Source organism: Ranitomeya variabilis, chromosome 2 (assembly GCF_051348905.1).
Source record: "Ranitomeya variabilis isolate aRanVar5 chromosome 2, aRanVar5.hap1, whole genome shotgun sequence".
In the NCBI taxonomy this organism is placed as follows: Eukaryota; Metazoa; Chordata; class Amphibia; order Anura; family Dendrobatidae; genus Ranitomeya; species Ranitomeya variabilis.
The window spans coordinates 36528059-36553989 of record NC_135233.1 but is presented as its reverse complement, the minus strand read 5'-3'; the positions used below and the strand labels follow the sequence as shown (position 1 = coordinate 36553989).

At 45.2% G+C, this 25931-nt stretch overlaps 1 protein-coding gene across 1 annotated transcript in view; it reads right to left on the bottom strand.

Moving 5' to 3' along the window:
* Positions 1 to 25931, bottom strand: part of USH2A (usherin) — a 930843-nt gene that overhangs the window by 512464 nt on the left and 392448 nt on the right. Inside the window, exon 26 of the mRNA XM_077281431.1 lies at positions 8199 to 8472. Coding sequence (XP_077137546.1) covers positions 8199 to 8472 — 274 coding nt within the window. The remainder of the gene's footprint in view (positions 1 to 8198; positions 8473 to 25931) is intronic.

Genomic DNA, 25931 nt, shown 5'->3' with positions numbered 1-25931 from the left:
ATACACAATAAGAAATAGTATAATATGCAGTCATACAACACACGATACAAAGTATCAGTCACACAACACACAGTAACAAATAGTATAATGTACAGTCATACAGCACACGATACAAAGTATCAGTCACACAATACACAGTAACAAATAGTATAAAATACAGTCATACAACACACAATACAAAGTATCAGTCACACAATACACAGTAACAAATAGTATAAAATACAGAAATACAACACACGATACAAAGTATCAGTCACACAATATCTAACACCCCAGGTAACCGTTTGTTACAGTGGTATTGCCTTCCTCTCGAGGAGGGTGATGCCATGCTTGGAAGCGAGGAAGGATCCCTTTAACAGATAACCAGTACATGCAACACTGTTCTGACTCCAGGCCAGAAGGGGGAGCTCGAGACCCGGATTCAGGGGAACTTACCTATATATTCTGGCTGGAGGAGGATTTAGTGGTCAGTTTGTCAGAGGGATGGAGGAGAAAGGAGTCAGACAGAGAAAGTCTGAGAGAGGAAAGCTGGGGCCGTGCAGACAAGTGGTTCTGCAGCTCCTGGAAGGAGATAGAAACAGAGCAGTCTGTAGGAGACTGATAGGGAGAAGAAGCACAGGAGAACTAAAGAGCTGGAGGCGAGCTGCAACTGGGCTGCCTCCACGCTGAAGCGCAGGAACCAGTGGCCGGAAGGCCGAGGTTGTGGGGGTAACTGTATGCCCCACAGAAGAAACTGGCGGGCAGGACATTGCAGGTCTCCTGTCCACCATTGCACCCGAAGGCACAGAAGCACATAGAGCCCGGTGTCATCCTAGAGACCCCTGTAAAAAGGCTTGAGTTGCCTGTCATGTGGGTAGCGTCCTACTTAAAGTTACAGAGCGAAAGTGAGGACCTTGTGTGAAGCCTTGGGCAGCAAGGAACAACAACAGCGCAGTAAGAAAGGCTTCCAACCCCACCTGGTTAGGGGGATCTCGGAATCGCTTCCAGGACAGCCGGACCTCACCATCACCTGTGATCCATACCTTGGACTGTGGCTAATTACTACAGTAAAAGGTAAAGAGATTGCAACTTTGTGTCCCCTGATTCTTTCTGGCACCACACCATCTTTGCCAACTACACCAGGAGCCCTGGTGATCCAGCTTCACCTGTGGGAAGCCATACCATCCCTGCTGCTGTACCATCATTCCGCAGTGGACCCCTTTAAGCAGCGTCGGTCATCCCTGACCGAATACCATGGGAGGCGTCATGAACAAATAACTTTCATAGACTTTAAGCCCCTTTTATTGGATGCCCAGGGCCACAGACTGGGTCACCGCCACCGTGACCACCCCTTTTAAGAACCGGCTCGGCACCGAGTATCCCACGGCCCTGGTGGCACTCCAACTTGGCGTCACGAACAGGATGCACTGACCCATTAAAATAGTTCTTGTGCTCCTAAGAGACTGTGCTTAATTGAGAAAACATTGAACTGCTAATTGCCGCCTTTACTGCTGCCATTACAGCACCATGTGGCGTGCAGGAGGAGAAGGGCGTGTTGTCGTGGGCGGTGCTTGGAAGAACAGCGCGAAAGCTATGGCCGCCCCTCACCAATACTACTATGTGAGAAAAGTATGTCCATCAATGAGAGAGGTCCGCCTCCTAGTCTGAGATGGCGGGAAGAGGAAAAAGAACAGCCCACGAAGACAGGCGAGGTGGAGGGAAACCGCGGCAAACCAGACCGATGAGGAAGTGTCGGAAAGCAACATGGTGAGAAGCAGAGGACAGATACCGGAGCATAGGGTGGAGCAAGAGGACTCCCCCAGCCAAACCCTAGATGATCCTTCTCAGCCACTATCGTTGGATCTGGACCTCCTGCATAAGGAGGTGGAGGAACTTACCCAGCAGCTCGTACGGATGCAGCAGGAGACTGTGGCCGGATGGAAAGAGGCCTTCCTTGGACACTTAACCGGGTGACCGCCAGCAACCTTGTCAGGCCCGGAGAGAGAACCCGGCATTCCGGAAGAAAAGGTAAGGGATGCGACTCTCACCCAGGAAGTAGAAGGTCCAACAGCTGGGCCCGAGTCACCCCCACTGCTGTACACCCCTGACCAGGGTTTTGGGTCCCTCAGTGAAATGTCACTGTACACTGAGGGTACCCCGGCCTCAAGTTTTGCTGCAGCCCCTGCGCCAGATGACACCCTGGTGGGCCCCTTACTGACTCCGCCTACTCCAAGGCCCAGAGGAATTGGCCATCGACTGCACTGGGACCAGGGGGACGGCAGCCTGGACCAGATGAGAACCCCGCTAGTTCCAACCAGTGGGCCTCAGGTTAACTACTTTGAACCCGTGGTGTTTAATTGGGGACCTTCAGGGGCAGACATGATCGAGCTCCAGGGGGAAATCCCCATCATGACCTGACAGGAGCACTGCAGACATCAGGAAGAGCAGGAGAGACAACAATCCCTAGTCTGGTAGGCAGCATAAGAAGAAGAAGAGAATTTCTGAATGTTAAAATGACTATTGAAGTTTAAGAATTTGAAAGTTAACAGAACTGCAGAATCATGAACTATGCATGATCAAAACTATCATGTAAATAGTTGCACTTCTTGGGGTGCTTTCTACTGGTTTTACATATAACCAATGGCTAAACTGTTTATTGTTTGAACAAAAGTTATTTGCCTTTAAGATGACCAAGAACAAAAACCTGTTTGGCGTAGCCGAAGAAGTGATCCAGAGAGGAGACCAGTGATGTCGTGCAGCAAGCGCAAGCCTATGTTGAGGGTTTGGAACAGGTCCCCCATGCTGCTGTTGTTGGTGAGAGGAACCTCACAACTTGCTGATTAAAACAGACTTTGTTAATGTGATTTCATATACTTGAATGTTTGTACTTTTAAATGCTGCACTACCTCAGTTCGAGAAAATGTTGATCCTGTTGCACTTTGCTTAAAACAGTGTTAGTATTCAATATTGCTAGAAAAGTTTACCCGTAAAAGGGAAAAAAGGAATCGTTGTTTATATGCCAGACAGTTAATATATGCTTAAGTAATATTTGATATTACAGAGACTTCTATATTTTTGGTAAAGCTAATGTTTTGCATTTGTAACATATGTTCCAGCAACATTTAAAGCAAAATAACCTCCCATAAAGGGAAGCAAACATTTTCATAACCTGTTGCATGTTTTCAAAAATGTTTTTCAAAATCTAACCAATTTATTGTCTTATTTGTTTTCACAGTCCGGGAGTATTGGATTTAGTGGGGGAGGGGGGAGTGAAACACCCAGGTAACCCGTTGTTACAGAGGTATTGCCTTCCTCTCGGGGAGGGTGATGTCATGCTTGGAAGCGAGGAAGGATCCCTTTAACAGGTAACCAGTACATGCAACACTGTTCTGACTCCAGGCCAGAAGGGGGAGCTCGAGAACTGGATTCAGGGGAGCTTCCCTATATATTCTGGCTGGAGGAGGAGTTAGTGGTCAGTTTGTCAGAGGGACAGAGGAGAAAGGAGTCAGACAGAGAGAGTCCGAGAGAGAAAAGCTGGGGCCATGCAGACAAGTGGTTCTGCAGCTCCTGGAAGGAGATAGCAACAGAGCAGTCTGTAGGAGACTGACAGGGAGAAGAAGCACAGGAGAAGTAAAGAACTGGAGGGGAGCTGCGACTGGGCTCCCTCCCCGCTGAAGCGCAGGAACCAGTAGCCGGAAGACCGAGGTTGTGGGGGTAACTGTATGCCCCACAGAAGAAACCGGCGGGCAGGACATTGTAGGTCCCATGTCCACCATTACACCTGAAGGCACAGAAGCACATAGAGCCCGGAGTCATCCTAGAGACACCTGTAAAAAGGCTTGAGGTGCCTGTCATGCGGGTAGCGTCCTACCTAAAGGGACAGAGAGAAAGTGAGGACCTTGTGTGAAGCCTTAGGCAGCAAGAAACTACAACACAGCGCAGTGACAAAGGCTTCCAACCCCACCTGGTTAGGGGATCTCTGAATCGCTTCCAGGCCAGCCGGACCATACCAGCACCAGTGATCCGTACCCTGGACTGTGGCTGATTACTACAGTAAAAGATAAAGAGACTGCAACATTGTGTCCTCTGATTCTTTTTGGCACCACATCATCTTTGCCTACTACAGCGGGAGCCCTGGGGATCCAGCTTCACCTGTGGGAAGCCATACCATCCCTGTTGCTGTACCATCATTCCCCAGTGGACCCCTTTAAGCAGCGCGGTCATCCCTGACCAAATACCACAGGTGGCGTCACGAAGAAATACCTTTCATAGACTTTAAGCCCCTTGTATTAGACGCCCAGGTCCACGGACCGGGTCACCGGTGTGACCACCCCTTTAAGAACCGGCCCAGTACTTAGTGTCCCACGGCCCTGTCGGGTGCTTCAAATACATAGTAACAAGTAGTATAATATATAGTCATACAACAACCAGTCACACAACAGAAAAGTATCGCAGAACATAATGTACCCATACAACACACACTAAAGGCAGTAACACACATATTGTACAGCCGCCAAATAACATATGATATAAAGCACCAGTCAGACAAAATATAGTAATAGACCTAATATAAGGCACAGATCACACAACACACAAAATAATGTATAATAATTACAACACACGGTAACACAATATTTATAGTCATATACCACACAGTAACACATAATACTATGTACAACGCATAGAGGAATTCACATTCTGGGCTTATATATTTCATAGTTTTAGATTTAATTATAAAGTATTTAATTGGGGTGGGACCAATCTGAACAAGCTGTACACAAGTTAAGGAATCAAAATATTCACAAAGGAGCAGAATATTTAAGATTTCAAGTCCGAAGCAGGATTCATTCCGTCTAGTTTGGTAAGTGCCCTCTTTTAACTGTATTTTTTATTTTTTTTATTAATAACTTTATTGACTGAAATGACAGGAAGGAAGAGAGAGAGGAAGTGTGTCGAGAAGAAGGAAGGAAGTGTTTCAGGGAGGAAGGAAGAGAAGGGGTAGGGAGGAAGGAAGAGAAGGGACGAAGGGAGGGAGGCAGTATGGAAGGAAAGGAGGCAGGGAGGAAGAAAGGGGGAAAGAGGAATGGAGACATGAAGAATGTAAGGAAGGAAGCGAGGAAGGAAAGAAGGCAGGAAATAGGGAAGGAAGGGAGGAAGGAAGGACAGAAAAAAGTGTGTAAAGAAAGAGAAGAGATTTAAGGCAAGAAAAGAGGGAAGGCAGAAGGCAGAGAAAAAAGAAAGTGAAGAAAGCACAAAGGAAGGATGCAAATAAGGAGGGAATGTAAAAAGGAAGGAAGGAAAGGTTTAGATAAAAAAATAGAAAGAAGGTTAAAGGAAGGAGATTAGAACAAAAGGAGGAAAGGAAAGAAGGATGAAAGGGTGGGAGGGAAAGAAAAACAAAGGTAGGAAAGAGATAAAAGGAGGAGAGGAGAGAAAGAATGAGCGAGAAAGGATGAAAGGTAGAAAAGAAAGAGGGAGGGACAAAAAGGAAGAAAGACAAAAATGTAAGGAAAAACAGATGTGATATGAATACACTGAAAGATGGATATATAGAATGATAAGAGATAGATATTAGGTAGATAAGATATGAGATGAGATGAATAGTAGGTGTATACAAAATAGAGGATAGATATTAGATTTATAAGAGATATTAATTAGAAGATACTTTAAATAACTAATTAGCAGCTATGAGGTTCCATGTCTGATAGATAACAGAAGGGAGAAAATCATGGATTAATGAAGAGTTTATAGATTTTTCTTAATTTATAAATTCCGTAGTAGATGGTAAATACTACAATATTTTTCTCTTTCCAAACAATACAAAAATAACAATAAAGATTGACTTTCACGATGTAGACGCATCCTTCACTGAGGGAAGAAATAATTGCCAGCTCAGCATTTTCTGTCTCTTTGAAAAGTTCTCAGGTCGTGAAGACTAAGTAATAAGAAGCAAATTATGATGTAGACAGAAGCCTCGGGGGAGCTGTATCGAGATCATGTATTTCAATAAGGCTCTCTGTAGTTTTCACATGATAACAGATTTTGGTAGTCATCCCTGGAGAGTCTCCTCTGTAATAGCATTCATTGTACATGCAGCCCTCAGACTACATCAATCTGTGGGGTGGATTAGGAGAGGGGGCATTAGGAAACTTGCTGCACTGAATATTAGAACCAGGGTGAAGGTAATTTACTCGTCATCAGCAATCTCGATAAGAAATAAGTTAAAGGGGTTGTCTCATCACAGATGGCCCCTTTAATATAAGAGCCACCTGAGATCACCAGCAAACAGCTGCTCATTTTCCCAGTATCATTCGCTACTGGGAACATATAGTATTACATGCAGCTAATCACAAATGGATTTATAGTAAGGACGTTTTCACTGGTTCTTCACTCTGGCTACAACAGGAGGGTATAAAATGACAACCATATGGCCCAGATGAGACAATCCCCTTAAACTTTAAGTCCTGCTCCATGTTACTTGCTCTCTTGTTTTAACTTTAATTGGATTTAATATCCAATGACATTTCAGAATAAGCAGGAAAAACACAATTTCTGGCCATTATATGAACTCTATCCTGCATTTTTCATCAGTTTTTATTTTTAGCAGCTCTATTTCTAACTATCAGTTGTCTCTAAGTTGGGCATGTTGGACCATGATGTTTACCATACACAGCACACACAGAGGAAATGTTTTCATGCAGCATCTAGGACATTATACATCAGTAATGAGCAGTGTAGCTGTGAATTCAGCTCTGCGGAGCGTTAAACATTTACTGGAAACTCGCACGGGTCTGTGTGTGCCTCCCTTTTATTTCTGTTTCTTCCTCCCCCAAGCCTTTTTATAAACTTTAAGCAGCAGTAGTAAACTGACACTTCAGTGAGCTGGCAGTCTGTCTTAAGCAAGGAAGATATTAGCAGAAAGGAAGGAAATGAGGGAGGGAGAGAGAGAGGAAGGAAGGAAATGAAGGAAGAAGAAAGGGAGAAAGAGGAAGGAAGGGAAGAAGGAATGGAGAGAGAAGAAGGAAAGAAATAAGGAAAGAAGGAAGGGAGAAAAAGGAAGGAAGGAAATGAGGGAAGAAGGAAGGGAGAAAGGGGAAGGAAGGAAATGAAGGAAGAAGTAAAGGAGAGAGAGGAAGATAGGGAATGAGGGAAGAAAGAAGGGAGAGAGAGGAAGGAAGTGAAGTAAGAAAGGAGGGGGAAAGAGGATGAAAGTAAATTAGGGAAGGAGGGAGGTAGAGAGAGGAATGAAGGAAATGAGGGAAGAATGGAGAGAGAGACAGCAAGGAAATGAGGGAGGAAGGTACGGAGAAAGAGGAAGGAAGGAAATGAGGGAAGAAGGGAGAGATAGACAGGAAGGAAGGAAATGAGGGAGGAAGGTAGGGAGAAAGAGGAAGGAAGGAAATGAGGGAAGAAGGGAGAGAGAGACAGGAAGGAAGGAAATGAGGGAGGAAGGTAGGGAGAAAGAGGAAGGAAGGAAATTAGGGAAGAAGGGAGGGAGAGAGAGGAAGGAAGGAAATGAGGGAGGAAGGTAGGGAGAAAGAGGAAGGAAGGAAATGAAGGAAGAAGGTAGGGAGAAAGAGGAAGGAAGGAAATGAGGGAAGAAGGGAGGGAGAGAGAGGAAGGAAAGAAATGAGGGAACTAGGGAGAGACAGGAAGGAAGGAAATGAGAGCAGTAAGAAGGAAGTTGAGAAAGAAGGGAGGGAAGAAAAAGGAAAGGAAAAATTGAAAGAAAGTAAAAAAAGTTGGAAAGAAATATATATAGAAAAATATAGAAAAAAGAAAGAGAAAGAAAAAGGTAGAAAGAAAGAAAAAAGAATAAAAAAGAAAGAAATGGGGGAAGGAAGTAGGGAGTGAGGCAATGAGTGAAGGGATGAGTGAGGTAAAAATGAAAGAAAAGCAAAAAGGAAGTTATATACAAGATGGACAGAAAGTTTAATAAGAGATAGATATTGGAGCTGGGGCTCATAGCCGAGGATTAGAACTTTAGAGCTAGATTTCTGATTTTACTAGTTTTTCAGAGCGAATGATAGATTATGCAGAGGTGCAAGAAATGGCTCATTACTCATTAGTGTAGAAAGAAGCATAGTTCTGTAATAAGACTAAGAGCAATGTATCTTACATGTGCTTGTACCATTTATGTATCCCGAAGTTTGTTAGAAGTCCATTTAAGCTTTTTAATAACAACTGGTAAAACTTTTATCTAAATTCCATAATCTTACCTTGTTGCATATGAATTTCTGGAAATAAGATTTGTACAGACTCGGGGACTCCTCCAACAAAGACTGGAGAGTTAACCTTTATATTGAGAGCTTCTGGCTCAACCATCCGCTCCATGAAGTTATTGAGCCGGATATAGAAATGTTTACCCTCCTTCTCTAGTGATAGGTGGTTCCATCGGCCATCGCAGTATGAAAGCCCGGCCCAAAGATGGCCGTGTATCAGAGAGGAGTTACTTTTATATTTCACAAGAAGGTTCCCGTTATCTAACTGAACCTGTAAGAAAAAATAAATGCAACATTAAATTTTGTATCACGACCTCTACTGATAAAATCTTTGAATTTAGAGAAAACTTGCCCCTTTTAAATAAAACCTATTAAGTCTAACCTGTGGCTAATCTTCATAGGATACCAATAAGTATACAATGCACCATAATGTATTGTTGTGTATTGTACATGTGATCAAGAGATCACAGGTTCAAGTCCCCTAAGGGGAGTAATAAAAAATACAAACAACAATAAAAACATAACAAAGGGAAAAAAAAAGAAAAAATACTAAAGTTTAAATCACCCCCTTTTCTACAAAATAAGTAGATGTAGAAGCTGAAAAAAATTAATATTTAGAAAAGCTGCACGTGTAATTAGCCAAAGTAGGTTTTTTGCTGGCCACCATCCCTCTAAAAAAGCAATAAGAAATTAGGAAAATATTGCATGTACCAGAAAATGATATCAATAAAAACCGCAGCTCAGAGTGCAAGAAACAAGCACAAAACAATTTGGCACAAAAACAATTTTTTGTTTTACCAAGTTCTGAATTTTTTATCCAATCTCAAGCTCCTGAGCCCCAAATCAAACGAGCCCTAGACAATTGTCTAGTTTGCCACTCCTTGAAATTTTCCCTGCACTTGGGAAGGATCTATCCATGCTATAACATCTACAATGGATCCAAGTCTTATCTACAAGAAAGTTCTATCTTGAAAGTACTTTCGATATGCAGCATCAGTTCAATCATCCAAGGGGAGGAGGATGCCTTCACAGATCCGTAGATGGGCCTTATTAATTAAATAAAGCACTTGTTGGAGCAATGGCCACAAGGGCAAAGGTGATATTATCCATGATTATGTCTAAGATTTACATCTGCCTTTATCTGCAGCACATTTATATTATTGTATTGCACTTAGTTTAATTAATAGGATGCAAAATTCAGAACCACAATAGTCGCTTCTTGGAAAAATGAACATCATTTTTTATTTATGTATTTATTTTTTTTATTTTTTCAATCCAAACAAATCTATTTCCACCTTCTAATGTCTTTGCGGGTTCCTTTGCATAACACGTTTTTTGGCCGATTTAGGACAATTCATATTCAACCAAATTACTTCTTATGTTTTATGGTGAAGATTTTTCTTTTTAAAGATTCACTATCATGAAGATCTGTTTTCTTTGTTAATGGAAAGATCACTTTGCTTTCAAGATATATATATATAGTATATACATTGTGTATATATACAGTTAGGTCCATATATATATTTGGACAGAGACAACATTTTTCTCATTTTGGTTATAGACATTACCACAATGAATTTTAAACAAAACAATTCAGATTCAGTTGAAGTTCAGACTTTCAGCTTTCATTTGGGGGTATCCACATTAAAATTGGATGAAGAGTTTAGGAGTTTCAGCTCCTTAACATGTGCCACCCTGTTTTTAAAGGGACCAAAAGTATTTGGACAGATTCAATAATTTTAAATAAAATGTTCATTTCTAGTACTTGGTTGAAAACTCTTTGTTGGCAATGACTGCCTGAAGTCTTGAACTCATGGACATCACCAGACGCTGTGTTTCCTCCTTTTTGATGCTCGGCCAGGCCTTCACTGCAGTGGTTTTCAGTTGCTGTTTGTTTGTGGGCCTTTCTGTCTGAAGTTTAGTCTTTAACAAGTGAAATGCATGCTCAATTGGGTTGAGATCAGGTGACTGACTTGGCCATTCAAGAATATTCCACTTCTTTGCTTTAATAAACTCCTGGGTTGCTTTGGCTTTATGTTTTGGGTCATTGTCCATCTGTAGTATGAAACGACGACCAATCAGTTTGGCTGCATTTGGCTGGATCTGAGCACACAGTATGTCTCGGAATACCTCAGAATTCATTCGGCTGCTTCTGTCCTGTGTCACATCATCAACAAACACTAGTGACCCAGTGCCACTGGCAGCCATGCATGCCCAAGCCATCACACTGCCTCCGCCGTGTTTTACAGATGATGTGGTATGCTTTGGGTCATGAGCTGTACCACGCCTTCGCCATACTTTTCTCTTTCCATCATTCTGGTAGAGGTTGATCTTGGTTTCATCTGTCCAAAGAATGTTCTTCCAGAACTGTGCTGGCTTTTTTAGATGTTTTTTAGCAAAGTCCAGTCTAGCCTTTTTCTTCTTGATGCTAATGACTGGCTTGCACCGTGCAGTGAACCCTCTGTATTTACTTTCATGCAGTCTTCTCTTTATGGTAGATTTGGATATTGATACGCCGACCTCCTGGAGGGTGTTGTTCACTTGGTTGGCTGTTGTGAATGGATTTCTCCTCACCATGGAGATTATTCTGCGATCATCCACCACTGTTGTCTTACGTGGGCGCCCAGGTCTTTTTGCATTGATGAGTTCACCAGTGCTTTCTTTCTTTCTCAGGATGTACCAAACTGTAGATTTTGCCACTCCTAATATTGTAGCAATTTCTCGGATGGGTTTTTTCTGTTTTCGCAGCTTAAGGATGGCTTGATTCACCTGCAAGGAGAGCTCCTTTGACCGCATGTTTACTTCACAGCAAAACCTTCCAAATGCAAACACCACACCTCAAATCAACTCCAGGCCCTTTATCTGCTTAATTGAGAATGACATAACGAAGGGATTGCCCACACCTGCCCATGAAATAGCCTTGGAGTCAATTGTCCAATTACTTTTGGTCCCTTTAAAAACAGGGTGGCACATGTTAAGGAGCTGAAGCTCCTAAACCCTTCATCGAATTTTAATGTGGATACCCTCAAATGAAAGCTGAAAGTCTGAACTTCAACTGCATCTGAATTGTTTTGTTTAAAATTCATTGTGGTAATGTCTATAACCAAAATTAGAAAAATGTTGTCTCTGTCCAAATATATATGGACCTAACTGTATATATATACCCTATGCATGTGTGCATATATATGTACAGTATATGTCTTTATTTATGCGGCGCGCCCCCACACCGCCGCAGGGCCGAGGGGTACCCGGAGCCGGGCCTCTAGGTCTCAGTCCTGGGGTTGTCACGGTGGCTAGACCCGGTCCGTGGCCCTGTCCGTCAGTGGGGGACGTCCGGTGAAATAAGTGGTGCTAATGGTGGTGTAGCGGTGCGGTTGTGGGGTGTAAGTCGCGGTAAATAACGAGGACACCAGGTTGCAGTCTCTTTACCTCTTTACTGGAGATCTCTGAGTCCTCAGTCCAGAACACGGTTCACCAGGCTACGCAAGTCCGGCCGGTCCAATGGCACCTCCAGAGTTCTCCTCTCAGGTGGAAATCTGTGCCTTCCTTCTAGCGCTATGTGTTGTAGTCCTTCCCTGCTGTGCTCACGGAAAGTAACCCCACAACGGTTGTGTCTGTTTCTTAAGTTCCCTCACAACTCGATTTGATGTTCCTCTGTAATCCACCCCTTCCCTGTATTCAGGTTGGAATGGCACCCGTTTGTCAGGTAGGCCTGGAGTTCTTCCGGGACCCTAGAGTCGCCCCTCTCCCGCAATTGCCCCCCAAGACTTCATAGGTGATATGTGGTAGACAGCCTGCCTGAGACCGACTGTCCTGCCGCTGTTTGGAGTATGGCTTGAAGCTGTATTCTAATCCACTCCCTCGGCGTTCCGGCCACCGGTATTGCGCCTCAGCAGGGTGCTGCCTCTTTCAACAAAACCCCTGCTGGTATTCTCCTTCTGCTTGATCTCGTTTCTCACTCAGCACAATCTATCTCGCTTCTAGTCCTTTCTTGAGTCCCGCCGCTTCCAGGAGCCTGCGCGGACCCGTTACGTTCTTTCAATGCCAAGCCTCTGCCAGGATCCCACCCCTGGCAGAGACCCTACAGTCTCTCCCTTCACAACACCCCCTGCCACAGGGTGTTGCTCCGTTCAATCCCGTCAGCGTTCTGTCTAACTTCCTGCCTGACCCCCAGTTTACCCACTATGGTGGGGAGTGGCCTAATGAATAGCACCCTTAGCTCCCCCCGGAGGCCCAGCTGTGAAACATATTGGTGTCTGTGATACCTGATTGGAGGAACTCCTTCGGTGCCATCGAACGTACCATGGCTCCCCTTAGCGGCGAAGCCACAGCACTGCAACGACCAGGACTCTGGGGCGCTGCATTTATATATAATTTTTTTATTTAAAACAGTTTTTGTTTTCAGTATATTGGGGTCTAGAAATATATAAAATGTATGTTTTTTATGAGAAATTAGTAAAAATAACCCAGCAAATTATAGACTTTTAGGGGATTTTTTTTTATGCAACCTGCAGTGTGGTATCAATAGTATTTAACTTTGACATTATTCTTGTGATACTATATATATATATATTTATTGTTGATTGTTTTTAATCCCTAATGACCTACAATACACTTTTTGTGACCTTACATCTAGGGTTGAGCGACTTTCATTTTTTTAAGATCGAGTCGGGTTTTGTGAAACCCGACTTAGTCCAGAGTCGAGTCGAGTGAAGTCGGCCGATTATCGCTAAAAGTCGGGGATCGACCGAAACACGAAACCCAATGCAAGTCAATGGGGAAGCATAGCCGGCAGTGAGTGGAGGCCAGGAAAACACCTACAGTGCCCATTTTAATGCCAAAAACATCCATTCTTGTTTTCTGAAGCTTGTCAATCTAAATTAACTTTATAATAATAGTTGGGCACTGGAAATTGGGGGTGATTTGGCAAAAGTTGTGGGGGGTAGGGCTGGTTCAAGGTTTTAGTGGGCACAAGAAACATGGACTACGTCACGGCGGTGGAGCAGTGAGAGGTAAGTATGTCAAGTTTGCAAGTGCTGTGATCCTAAGCAAGCAGGGGGGCCCACTCGTTGGCATTGGCCCTGGCACAGGGCCCCTCAAAGTACAGCGGTGTGTTTGCACGGCGGGGGCGCCTCCCACCAGCAGCGACACTTTTGCGTACTCTGAGGGGCCATGTGCCAGTGACGTCGCCAACGAGTATGCCCCCCCACCTGATGAAGGAACCTGCACTTTCATCTGCACCTTCCTCTTTGTCCCTGTGTAAGGTGGTATAACATGCGGGAAGGGGAACCTGACTTTCAGCAGGGTCAGATTCTGGCTGTGTAGAGTGCAAGGGGAATGTAGTGGTCTAGGTCAATGTACCAGCAGACTCATGTAGCAGTGGCTGGGCAGTGGGCAGGATGAGGAGGAAACAGATATAGGGCCAAAGAATAAAGTAGGCTAAATGCAGTTCAAAATTGGTAACAGGACTAAACAGGCGGCATTGCTTTGTTGAGTGGAGTAGCAAACCCAGGAGCAGCAGACACTGTTTTAAGGGCCCAAACACACTAATAGGCCAAATGCAGTTTAATATCTGATACTATAGGCCGAAAGCCATAAGGTTGAAGCTCAGCTTTTTTTAGTTGAGGACAAACACCAGGGAGGAGCAAACAGAGCTATTAGGCCCCATCCAGCAATTTAAAAAAAATAAAAAAGAGCCAGAAGGTGGAAACTCAGCTTTGTTCAGTGGAGGACAACACCAGGCAGGGGCAGACACCGTTAGTAGGCCCTAACCACCAATTTTTAAAAACACAGCACTTAATGAGAGCCAGAAGGTTGAAGCTCAGCTTTATTCAGTTGAGGGCAAGACCAGGGAGGGGCAGACACCGTTAGTAGGCCCTAACCACCATTTTGTTTTTTAAAAAACACTTAATGAGAGCCAGAAGGTTGAAGCTCAGCTTTATTCAGTTGAGGGCAACACCAGGGAGGGGCAGACACCGTTAGTAGGCCCTAACCACCATTTTGTTTTTTAAAAAACACTTAATGAGAGCCAGAAGGTTGAAGCTCAGCTGTATTCAGTTGAGGACAACACCAGGGAGGGGCAGACACCGTTAGTAGGCCGTAACCAAAGTTGAAGGCCAAATGCAGTTTAATATCTGATACTATAGGCCGAAAGCCACATGGTTGAAGCACAGCTTTATTCAGTTGAGGGCAACACCAGGGAGGGGCAGACACCGTTAGTAGGCCCTAACCACCAATTTTTAAAAACACAGCACTTAATGAGAGCCAGAAGGTTGAAGCTCAGCTTTATTCAGTTGAGGGCAAGACCAGGGAGGGGCAGACACCGTTAGTAGACCCTAACCACCATTTTGTTTTTTAAAAAATACTTAATGAGAGCCAGAAGGTTGAAGCTCAGCTTTATTCAGTTGAGGGCAACACCAGGGAGGGGCAGACACCGTTAGTAGGCCCTAAAAACCATTTTGTTTTTTAAAAAACACTTAATGAGAGCCAGAAGGTTGAAGCTCAGCTGTATTCAGTTGAGGACAACACCAGGGAGGGGCAGACACCGTTAGTAGGCCGTAGCCAAAGTTGAAGGCCAAATGCAGTTTAATATCTGATACTATAGGCCGAAAGCCACAAGGTTGAATCACAGCTTTATTCAGTTGAGGGCAACACCAGGGAGGGGCAGACACCGTTAGTAGGCCCTAACCACCAATTTTTAAAAACACAGCACTTAATGAGAGCCAGAAGGTTGAAGCTCAGCTTTATTCAGTTGAGGGCAAGACCAGGGAGGGGCAGACACCGTTAGTAGGCCCTAACCACCATTTTGTTTTTTAAAAAACACTTAATGAGAGCCAGAAGGTTGAAGCTCAGCTTTATTCAGTTGAGGGCAACACCAGGGAGGGGCAGACACCGTTAGTAGGCCCTAACCACCATTTTGTTTTTTAAAAAACACTTAATGAGAGCCAGAAGGTTGAAGCTCAGCTGTATTCAGTTGAGGACAACACCAGGGAGGGGCAGACACCGTTAGTAGGCCGTAACCAAAGTTCAAGGCCAAATGCAGTTTAATATCTGATACTATAGGCCGAAAGCCACAAGGTTGAAGCACAGCTTTATTCAGTTGAGGACAACACCAGGGAGGGGCAGACACCGTTAGTAGGCCGTAACCAAAGTTGAAGGCCAAATGCAGTTTAATATCTGATACTATAGGCCGAAAGCCAGAAGGTTGAAGCACAGCTTTATTCAGTTGAGGGCAACACCAGGGAGGGGCAGACACCGTTAGTAGGCCGTAACCAAAGTTGAAGGCCAAATGCAGTTTAATATCTGATACTATAGGCCGAAAGCCAGAAGGTTGAAGCACAGCTTTATTCAGTTGCAGCTTCTTTGCAATAATTTAAAGAAGACGCGACAGGACAACACTCGCATGCCATATCTGTGTTTTCAATGGAAAAAAACCTTTCAGTTAACTACTTGCAGGAGAAAGTTTTTGTAGCTGGTGGCCAATTTTGGTACTGTACCAGTTTTTGGTTGTATGTGTTTTTGTTTTTAATGTTAAAATGTATGCATTTGATATCTCTCCAGTATTTTCTTTATTATAAGCAAAATACTTATTTTTATATTTTCTGATGTTTTATACCGGAGTGTTCCTCGGGACACGCTTATAAACTTGATAATTGGTTCCAGGGGTACACGGGCAGCAGTGGTCTGGTCAGTGGAGGCCTAGTGGAAGGAGGGACCGCAGACAGGCTTCGAAGGCCTAACATGATAAAATGGGCTGGCTGTAGGCACTTTATAATTGGTTCCAGGGGTACACGGGCAGCAGTGGTCTGGTCAGTGGAGGCCTAGTGGAAGGAGGGACCGCAGACAGGCTTCGAAGGCCTAACATAATAAAATGGGCTGGCTGTAGGCACTTTATAATTGGTTCCAGGGGTACACGGGCAGCAGTGGTCTGGTCAGTGGAGGCCTAGTGGAAGGAGGGACCGCAGACAGGCTTCGAAGGCCTAACATAATAAAATGGGCTGGCTGTAGGCACTGTAAAATAGGTTCCAGGGGTACACGGGCAGCAGTGGTCTGGTCAGTGGAGGCCTAGTGGAAGGAGGGACCGCAGACAGGCTTCGAAGGCCTAACATGATAAAATGGGCTGGCTGTAGGCACTTTATAATTGGTTCCAGGGGTACACGGGCAGCAGTGGTCTGGTCAGTGGAGGCCTAGTGGAAGGAAGGACCGCAGACAGGCTTTGAAGGCCTAACATGATAAAATGGGCTGGCTGTAGGCACTGTAAAATAGGTTCCAGGGGTACACGGGCAGCAGTGGTCTGGTCAGTGGAGGCCTAGTGGAAGGAGGGACCGCAGACAGGCTTCGGAGGCCTAACACAATAAAATGGGCTGGCTGTAGGCACTTTAAAATAGGTTCCAGGGGTACACGGGCAGCAGTGGTCTGGTCAGTGGAGGCCTACTGGAAGGAAGGACCGCAGACAGGCTTCGAAGGCCTAACATGATAAAATGGGCTGGCTGTAGGCACTTTATAATTGGTTCCAGGGGTACACGGGCAGCAGTGGTCTGGTCAGTGGAGGCCTAGTGGAAGGAGGGACCGCAGACAGGCTTCGAAGGCCTAACATAATAAAATGGGCTGGCTGTAGGCACTTTATAATTGGTTCCAGGGGTACACGGGCAGCAGTGGTCTGGTCAGTGGAGGCCTAGTGGAAGGAGGGACCGCAGACAGACTTCGAAGGCCTAACATAATAAAATGGGCTGGCTGTAGGCACTGTAAAATAGGTTCCAGGGGTACACGGGCAGCAGTGGTCTGGTCAGTGGAGGCCTAGTGGAAGGAAGGACCGCAGACAGGCTTCGAAGGCCTAACATAATAAAATGGGCTGGCTGTAGGCACTGTAAAATAGGTTCCAGGGGTACACGGGCAGCAGTGGTGTGGTCAACGGAGGCCGATTGTAATGAGTATCTGCCAGTTAGTAGTCAAAAAACAACAATTAAATGTGAATGTCTCGCATTAAAACAAAGACACTAAAGGGTGCAATCATTAGGTTCAGGGGTGGGATCCTCTGCGTTGTTTCAGACCTACTAATTTAGCGCAAAGTATTTACTGTGGTAAATAGAGGACACTGCCCCTGACTATGTTATGTACCATCATACATGTCAACACAATGGTATTGTCAGTGGCAGGTATGGAAGGATGTCAGCGCATAGACTAAACATTGGTGGAAGTGTGAGAGATAACTGTGGAAGTGGTAGAGCAATGTTTGACCTGGGGGTGGGTGAACTCTCTTGTGGCCGGCGGTACAGGCCCAGGGCCCCTCATGTTACAACAGTGTGTCTGACGTTGGGTGCGCACCACCACCGCCAGAGACACTTTATTGTACTATGAGGGACCCAGTACCAATGCCGTCGACCAAAAGCGAGCACACCCACCTCTTCAGGCAAACAGCTGTCTCACGGGTGCTTGTGCCAAGTCGCGATACCACGGCCCCGTGTGGTGAGTTTGGCCATTTAGGGAGGTGTAAACATGTCATATGCCGGACAATCAGCTGCAGAAAATTAGACATTAGAAAAGTAATTCACAGTAGTCCACAGGCAAGAGCTTTTCATAGGAAAGCTAGGTGTCGGCCGGGCAAGGTGGGGCAAAAGATTTTGAAATCCAGTTGTGGTTCATTTTAATGAATGTTAGATCGTCAACATTTTGGGTAGCCAGACGAGTCCTTTTTTCAGTTAATATTGAACCTGCAGCACTGAATACTCTTTCTGATAGGACACTTGCTGCCGGGCAAGCAAGCTCCTGCAATGCATATTCTGCCAATTCTGGCCAGGTGTCTAATTTTGAGGCCCAGTAATCAAATGGGAATGACGGTTGAGGGAGAACATCGATAAGGGATGAAAAATAGTTAGTAACCATACTGGACAAATGTTGTCTCCTGTCACTTTCAATTGATGCAGCAGTACCTGTCCTGTCTGCAGTCATAGCAAAATCACTCCACAACCTGGTCAGAAAACCCCTTTGTCCAACGCCACTTCTGATGTGTGCACCCCTAACACTACTAATCTGCTGCCCCCTGGAGCTCGTGTGATAACGATCACGTGCGCTGTGTGCTGGGAATGCCTGAAGCAAACGGTCAACAAGAGTTGATTGTTTGGTTGCTAATATTAGTTCCAAGTTCTCATGTGGCATAATATTTTGCAATTTGCCTTTATAGCGTGGATCAAGGAGGCAGGCCAACCAGTAATCGTCATCGTTCATCATTTTCGTTATGCGTGTGTCCCTTTTTAGGATACGTAAGGCATAATCCGCCATGTGGGCCAAAGTTCCAGTTGTCAAATCTCCGGTTGTGATTGGTTGAGGGGCAGTTTCAGGCAAATCTACGTCACTTGTGTCCCTCAAAAAACCAGAACCCGGCCTTGCCACGCAACCAATTTCCAGTGCCCCCGGGAAAGCTTCCGCATTAAAAATATACTCATCCCCATCATCCTCCTCGTCCTCCATCTCCTCTTCGCCCGCTACCTCTTCCTGTACACTGCCCTGACCAGACAATGGCTGACTGTCATCAAGGCTTTCCTCTTCCTCTGGTGCAGACGCCTGCTCCTTTATGTGCGTCAAACTTTGCATCAGCAGACGCATTAGGGGGATGCTCATGCTTATTACTGCGTTGTCTGCACTAACCAGCCGTGTGCATTCCTCAAAACACTGAAGGACTTGACACATGTCTTGTATCTTGGACCACTGCACAGCAGACAACTCCATGTCTGCCATCCTACTGCCTGCCCGTGTATGTGTATCCTCCCACAAAAACATAACAGCCCGCCTCTGTTGGCACAGTCTCTGAAGCATGTGCAGTGTTGAGTTCCACCTTGTTGCAACGTCTATGATTAGGCGATGCTGGGGAAGGTTCAAAGACCGCTGATAGGTCTGCATACGGCTGGAGTGTACAGGCGAACGTCGGATATGTGAGCAAAGTCCACGCACTTTGAGGAGCAGGTCGGAGAACCCAGGATAAGTTTTCACTAAGCACTGCACCACCAGGTTTAAGGTGTGAGCCAGGCAAGGAATGTGTTTCAGTTGGGAAAGGGAGATGGCAGCCATGAAATTCCTTCCGTTATCACTCACTACCTTGCCTGCCTCAAGATCTACTGTGCCCAGCCACGACTGCGTTTCTTGTTGCAAGAACTCGGACTATAACTTCCGCGGTGTGTCTGTTGTCACCCAAACACTTCATAGCCAATACAGCCTGCTGACGCTTGGCAGTAGCTGGCCCATAATGGGACAACTGGTGTGCAACAGTGTCATCTGCCGATGGAATGGTTGGCCGACTGTGGTCTGTGGAAGAGCTGTAGCTTCTGCAGGAGGACGAGGAGGAGGAGGAGGAGGTGGTGCGAACGCCTACAGCCAACTGTTTCCTAGACCGTGGGCTAGGCACAACTGTCCCGAAATTGATGTCCCCTGAGGACCCTGCATCCACCACATTCACCCAGTGTGCCGTGATGGACACATAACGTCCCTGGCCATGCCTACTGGTCCATGCATCTGTAGTCAGGTGCACCTTTGTACTCACAGATTGCCTGAGTGCATGGACGATGCGCTGTTTAACATGCTGGTGCAGGGCCGGGATGGCTTTTCTGGAAAAAAAGTGTCGACTGGGTAGCTCGTATCGTGGTTCAGCGTACTCCATCAGGGCTTTGAAAGCTTCGCTTTCAACTAACCGGTAGGGCATCATCTCTAACGATATTAGTCTAGCTATGTGGGCGTTAAAACCCTGTGTACGCGGATGCGAGGATAAGTACTTCCTTTTTATAACCAGAGTCTCATGTAGTGTGAGCTGAACTGGAGAGATGGAGATCGTGGAACTTGCGGGTGTGCCGGTGGACATGGCAGACTGCGAGACGGTTGGAGATGGTATTGTTTCCGCCGGTGACCTAGATGCAATATTTCCTCCTACAAAACTGGTGATTCCCTGACCCTGAGTGCTTTTGGCTGGCAAAGAAACCTGCACAGATACTGCCGGTGGTGTGGAAAATGGTGGCCTTACAGTGACGGAAGGGATGTTGCGTTGCTGACTAGCTTCATTGGCCGAGGGTGCTACAACCTTAAGGGACGTTTGGTAGTTATTCCAGGCTTGAAAATGCATGGTGGTTAAGTGTCTATGCATGCAACTAGTATTGAGACATTTCAGATTCTGACCTCTGCTTAAGCTAGTTGAACATTTTTGACAGATGACTTTGCGCTGATCAATTGGATGTTGTTTAAAAAAATGCCAGACTGCACTCTTCCTAGCATCGGATCCCTTTTCAGGGATTGCAGACTGAGCTTTAACCGCATGGCCACGCTGTCCTCCAACAGGTTTTGGCTTTGACACGCGTTTTGGGCCAGATACGGGCCCGGCAGATGGAACCTGTTGCGATGTTGATGCCTGCTGTGGCCCCTCCTCCACCTCCGCTTCTGAACTACTGCCGCCTGCACCCTGTTCCCCCAATGGCTGCCAATCGGGGTCAATAACTGGGTCATCTATTAACTCCTCTTCGAGCTCGTGTGCAACTTCGTCTGTGTCACTGTGTCGGTCGGTGGTATAGCGTTCGTGGCGGGGCAACATAGTCTCATCAGGGTCTAATTGTGGATCAGTACCCTGAGAGGGCAATGTGGTGGTCTGAGTCAAAGGAGCAGCATAGTACTTTGGCTGTGGCTGTGCATCAGTGCACTCCATGTCAGAATCTACTTGTAATGGGCATGGCCTGTTAAGTGTTTCACTTTCTAAGCCAGGGACGGTATGTGTAAAGAGCTCCATGGAGTAACCCGTTGTGTCGCCTGCTGCATCCTTCTCTCTTGTTGTAGTTTTTGCTGAAGAGGACAAGGAAGCGACTTGTCCCTGACCGTGAACATCCACAAGCGACGCGCTGCTTTTACATTTACCAGTTTCAGAAGAGGAGGCAAAAGAGCTAGAGGCTGAGTCTGCAATGTAAGCCAAAACTTGCTGTTGCTGCTCCGCCTTTAAAAGCGGTTTTCCTACTCCCAGAAAAGAGAGCGTTCGAGGCCTTGTGTAGCCAGACGACGAAACTGGCTCCACAGCTCCAGACTTACGTGGAATATTTTTATCCCCACGACCACCTGATGCTCCACTACCACTACCATCATTACCAGCTGACAATGAACGCCCACGGCCACGACCTCTTGCACCAGACTTCCTCATTGTTTTAAAAACTTAACCAAAGTAACTTTATTTGTTGCTGTCAAACAACTTACACGGTAAGCTATAACTTCAGTATGATTTCAATATCCCTTATCAGGTTGGTGAGACCACAAGGAAAATCAGGCACAATGTTACACACTCTGTTTTCTGTGGCACAAAATCACAGAGATGCCACACACGCAGGACTGTCACTCAAGCACAAATGTCAATATTAATCTCCCACCTATTTTTTATTTTTTTTTTCCTCAGGGAGACTTTAGAAACCAAATAAGATAAATTGTTTTTTTCAGGGACAATTTAGAAACCAAATAATAATAATAATAAAAAAAAAAGCTTTCTATGGCCCAGTGCCCACTGAGTGAGAGATGGCACACACAGGAGTCAGGATAAGGAGTGGCACACAAGCCCTGAGGACAGTATTAATCTCCCACTGATGGATGTAGTGGTTTTTTTTTTCAGGTAGATTTTAGAACCCAAATCAAGCAAAAAAATAAATAGGCTTTCTATGGCCCACTGAGTGAGAGATGGCGCGCACAGGAGTCAGGATCAGGAGTGGCACACAAGCCCTGAGGACAGCATTAATCTCCCACTGATGGATGTAGTGTTTTTTTTTTCAGGTAGATTTTAGAACCCAAATCAAGCAAAAAAATAAATAGGCTTTCTATGGCCCACTGAGTGAGAGATGGCGCGCACAGGAGTCAGGATCAGGAGTGGCACACAAGCCCTGAGGACAGTATTAATCTCCCACTGATGGATGTAGTGATTTTTTTTTCAGGTAGATTTTAGAACCCAAATCAAGCAAAAAAATAAATAGGCTTTCTATGGCCCACTGAGTGAGAGATGGCGCTCACAGGAGTCAGGATCAGGAGTGGCACACAAGCCCTGAGGACAATATTAATCTCCCACTGATGGATGTAGTGTTTTTTTTTCAGGTAGATTTTAGAACCCAAATCAAGCAAAAAAATAAATAGGCTTTCTATGGCCCACTGAGTGAGAGATGGCGCGCACAGGAGTCAGGATCAGGAGTGGCACACAAGCCCTGAGGACAGCATTAATCTCCCACTGATGGATGTAGTGTTTTTTTTTTCAGGTAGATTTTAGAACCCAAATCAAGCAAAAAAATAAATAGGCTTTCTATGGCCCACTGAGTGAGAGATGGCGCGCACAGGAGTCAGGATCAGGAGTGGCACACAAGCCCTGAGGACAGCATTAATCTCCCACTGATGGATGTAGTGTTTTTTTTTCAGGTAGATTTTAGCACCCAAATCAAGCAAAAAAATAAATAGGCTTTCTATGGCCCACTGAGTGAGAGATGGCGCTCACAGGAGTCAGGATCAGGAGTGGCACATAAGCCCTGAGGACAGTATTAATCTCCCACTGATGGATGTAGTGATTTTTTTTTCAGGTAGATTTTAGAACCCAAATCAAGCAAAAAAATAAATAGGCTTTCTATGGCCCACTGAGTGAGAGATGGCGCTCACAGGAGTCAGGATCAGGAGTGGCACACAAGCCCTGAGGACAATATTAATCTCCCACTGATGGATGTAGTGTTTTTTTTTCAGGTAGATTTTAGAACCCAAATCAAGCAAAAACATAAATAGGCTTTCTATGGCCCACTGAGTGAGAGATGGCGCGCACAGGAGTCAGGATCAGGAGTGGCACACAAGCCCTGAGGACAGCATTAATCTCCCACTGATGGATGTAGTGTTTTTTTTTTTCAGGTAGATTTTAGAACCCAAATCAAGCAAAAAAATAAATAGGCTTTCTATGGCCCACTGAGTGAGAGATGGCGCTCACAGGAGTCAGGATCAGGAGTGGCACACAAGCCCTGAGGACAATATTAATCTCCCACTGATGGATGTAGTGTTTTTTTTTCAGGTAGATTTTAGAACCCAAATCAAGCAAAAAAATAAATAGGCTTTCTATGGCCCACTGAGTGAGAGATGGCGCTCACAGGAGTCAGGATCAGGAGTGGCACACAAGCCCTGAGGACAGCATTAATCTCCCACTGATGGATGTAGTGTTTTTTTTTTTCAGGTAGATTTTAGAACCCAAATCAAGCAAAAAAATAAATAGGCTTTCTATGGCCCACTGAGTGAGAGATGGCGCTCACAGGAGTCAGGATCAGGAGTGGCACACAAGCCCTGAGGACAATATTAATCTCCCACTGATGGATGTAGTGTTTTTTTTTCAGGTAGATTTTAGAACCCAAATCAAGCAAAAAAATAAATAGGCTTTCTATGGCCCACTGAGTGAGAGATGGCGCTCACAGGAGTCAGGATCAGGAGTGGCACACAAGCCCTGAGGACAGCATTAATCTCCCACTGATGGATGTAGTGTTTTTTTTTTCAGGTAGATTTTAGAACCCAAATCAAGCAAAAAAATAAATAGGCTTTCTATGGCCCACTGAGTGAGAGATGGCGCTCACAGGAGTCAGGATCAGGAGTGGCACACAAGCCCTGAGGACAGCATTAATCTCCCACTGATGGATGTAGTGTTTTTTTTTTTCAGGTAGATTTTAGAACCCAAATCAAGCAAAAAAATAAATAGGCTTTCTATGGCCCACTGAGTGAGAGATGGCGCGCACAGGAGTCAGGATCAGGAGTGGCACACAAGCCCTGAGGACAGCATTAATCTCCCACTGATGGATGTAGTGTTTTTTTTTTCAGGTAGATTTTAGAACCCAAATCAAGCAAAAAAATAAATAGGCTTTCTATGGCCCACTGAGTGAGAGATGGCGCTCACAGGAGTCAGGATCAGGAGTAGCACACAAGCCCTGAGGACAATATTAATCTCCCACTGATGGATGTAGTGTTTTTTTTTTTCAGGTAGATTTTAGAACCCAAATCAAGCAAAAAAATAAATAGGCTTTCTATGGCCCACTGAGTGAGAGATGGCGCTCACAGGAGTCAGGATCAGGAGTGGCTCACAAGCCCTGAGGACAATATTAATCTCCCACTGATGGATGTAGTGTTTTTTTTTTTCAGGTAGATTTTAGAACCCAAATCAAGCAAAAAAATAAATAGGCTTTCTATGGCCCACTGAGTGAGAGATGGCGCTCACAGGAGTCAGGATCAGGAGTGGCACACAAGCCCTGAGGACAATATTAATCTCCCACTGATGGATGTAGTGTTTTTTTTTCAGGTAGATTTTAGAACCCAAATCAAGCAAAAAAATAATTAGGCTTTCTATGGCCCACTGAGTGAGAGATGGCGCTCACAGGAGTCAGGATCAGGAGTGGCACACAAGCCCTGAGGACGGTATTAATCTCCCACTGATGGATGTAGTGTTTTTTTTTCAGGTAGATTTTAGAACCCAAATCAAGCAAAAAAATAAATAGGCTTTCTATGGCCCACTGAGTGAGAGATGGCGCACACAGGGATGGATGGCACACACACGGATGGCACTGTAGCAGAAATGCAAATCTTAATCTCCCACAAAAAAAAAAAACAGGGACTGTCCTACAATTACTATCTCCCTGCAGTAATCTCAGCCAGGTATGGCAGGCAGCAATAGGAGTGGACTGATGCACAAATTAAATAAAAAGTGTGGACAAACAAAAAAGATAGCTGTGCAGAAAGGAAGGAACAAGAGGATATGTGCTTTGAAAAAAGCAGTTGGTTTGCACAGTGGCGTACACACAGCAATACAGCTATCACGGAGCCTTCTAGGGCAGCCCAATGAGCTACAGCGCTGAGAGAAAAAAAAAAAATGTAGCTTCCACTGTCCCTGCACACCGAAGGTGGTGTTGGACAGTGGAAATCGCTACAGCACAAGCGGTTTGGTGGTTAGTGGACCCTGCCTAACGCTCTCCCTGCTTCTGACGAAGCGGCAGCAACCTCTCCCTAAGCTCAGATCAGCAGCAGTGAGATGGCGGTCGGCGGGAACGCCCCTTTATAGCCCCTGTGACGCCGCAGACAGCAAGCCAATCACTGCAATGCCCTTCTCTAAGATGGTGGGGACCAGGACCTATGTCATCACGCTGCCCACACTCTGCGTTCACCTTCATTGGCTGAGAAATGGCGCTTTTAGCGTCATTGAAACGCGACTTTGGCGCGAAAGTCGCGTACCGCATGGCCGACAAGCACAGGGGTCGGATCGGGTTTCATGAGACGCCGACTTAGCCAAAAGTCGGCGACTTTTGAAAATGAACGACCCGTTTCGCTCAACCCTACTTACATCCTTTTTGTCTTCCACTCAACTCTCTAATGGCAGACTAGCTCCTTCTTTAATGGCCTAGAGTGGAGGAACCTCTTTCCCCAAATGTTTAACCCTATGGTTTCCTGATGATGCAGGACTGGGGATACATAGTGCAGTTAACTCTGGGGTCCCAATATAAAAATATTCTACCTGTTATGTCAGCACCTTCTGTACCCTAATAGCAGATTGTATCAAAGTGACACAGAACGTAATAAAAAAAAAAGCCCTAAAAAAAATCACAAAAATATGAACATTTCTGTTTTACATTTATTAAGTAAAAGCAAAAAATTTACACGCATGAATTTATTCAGTGTGACATATAAATTAAAAAAACCATGCCAAAAATTTAAATTTTTCACCTCCATAAA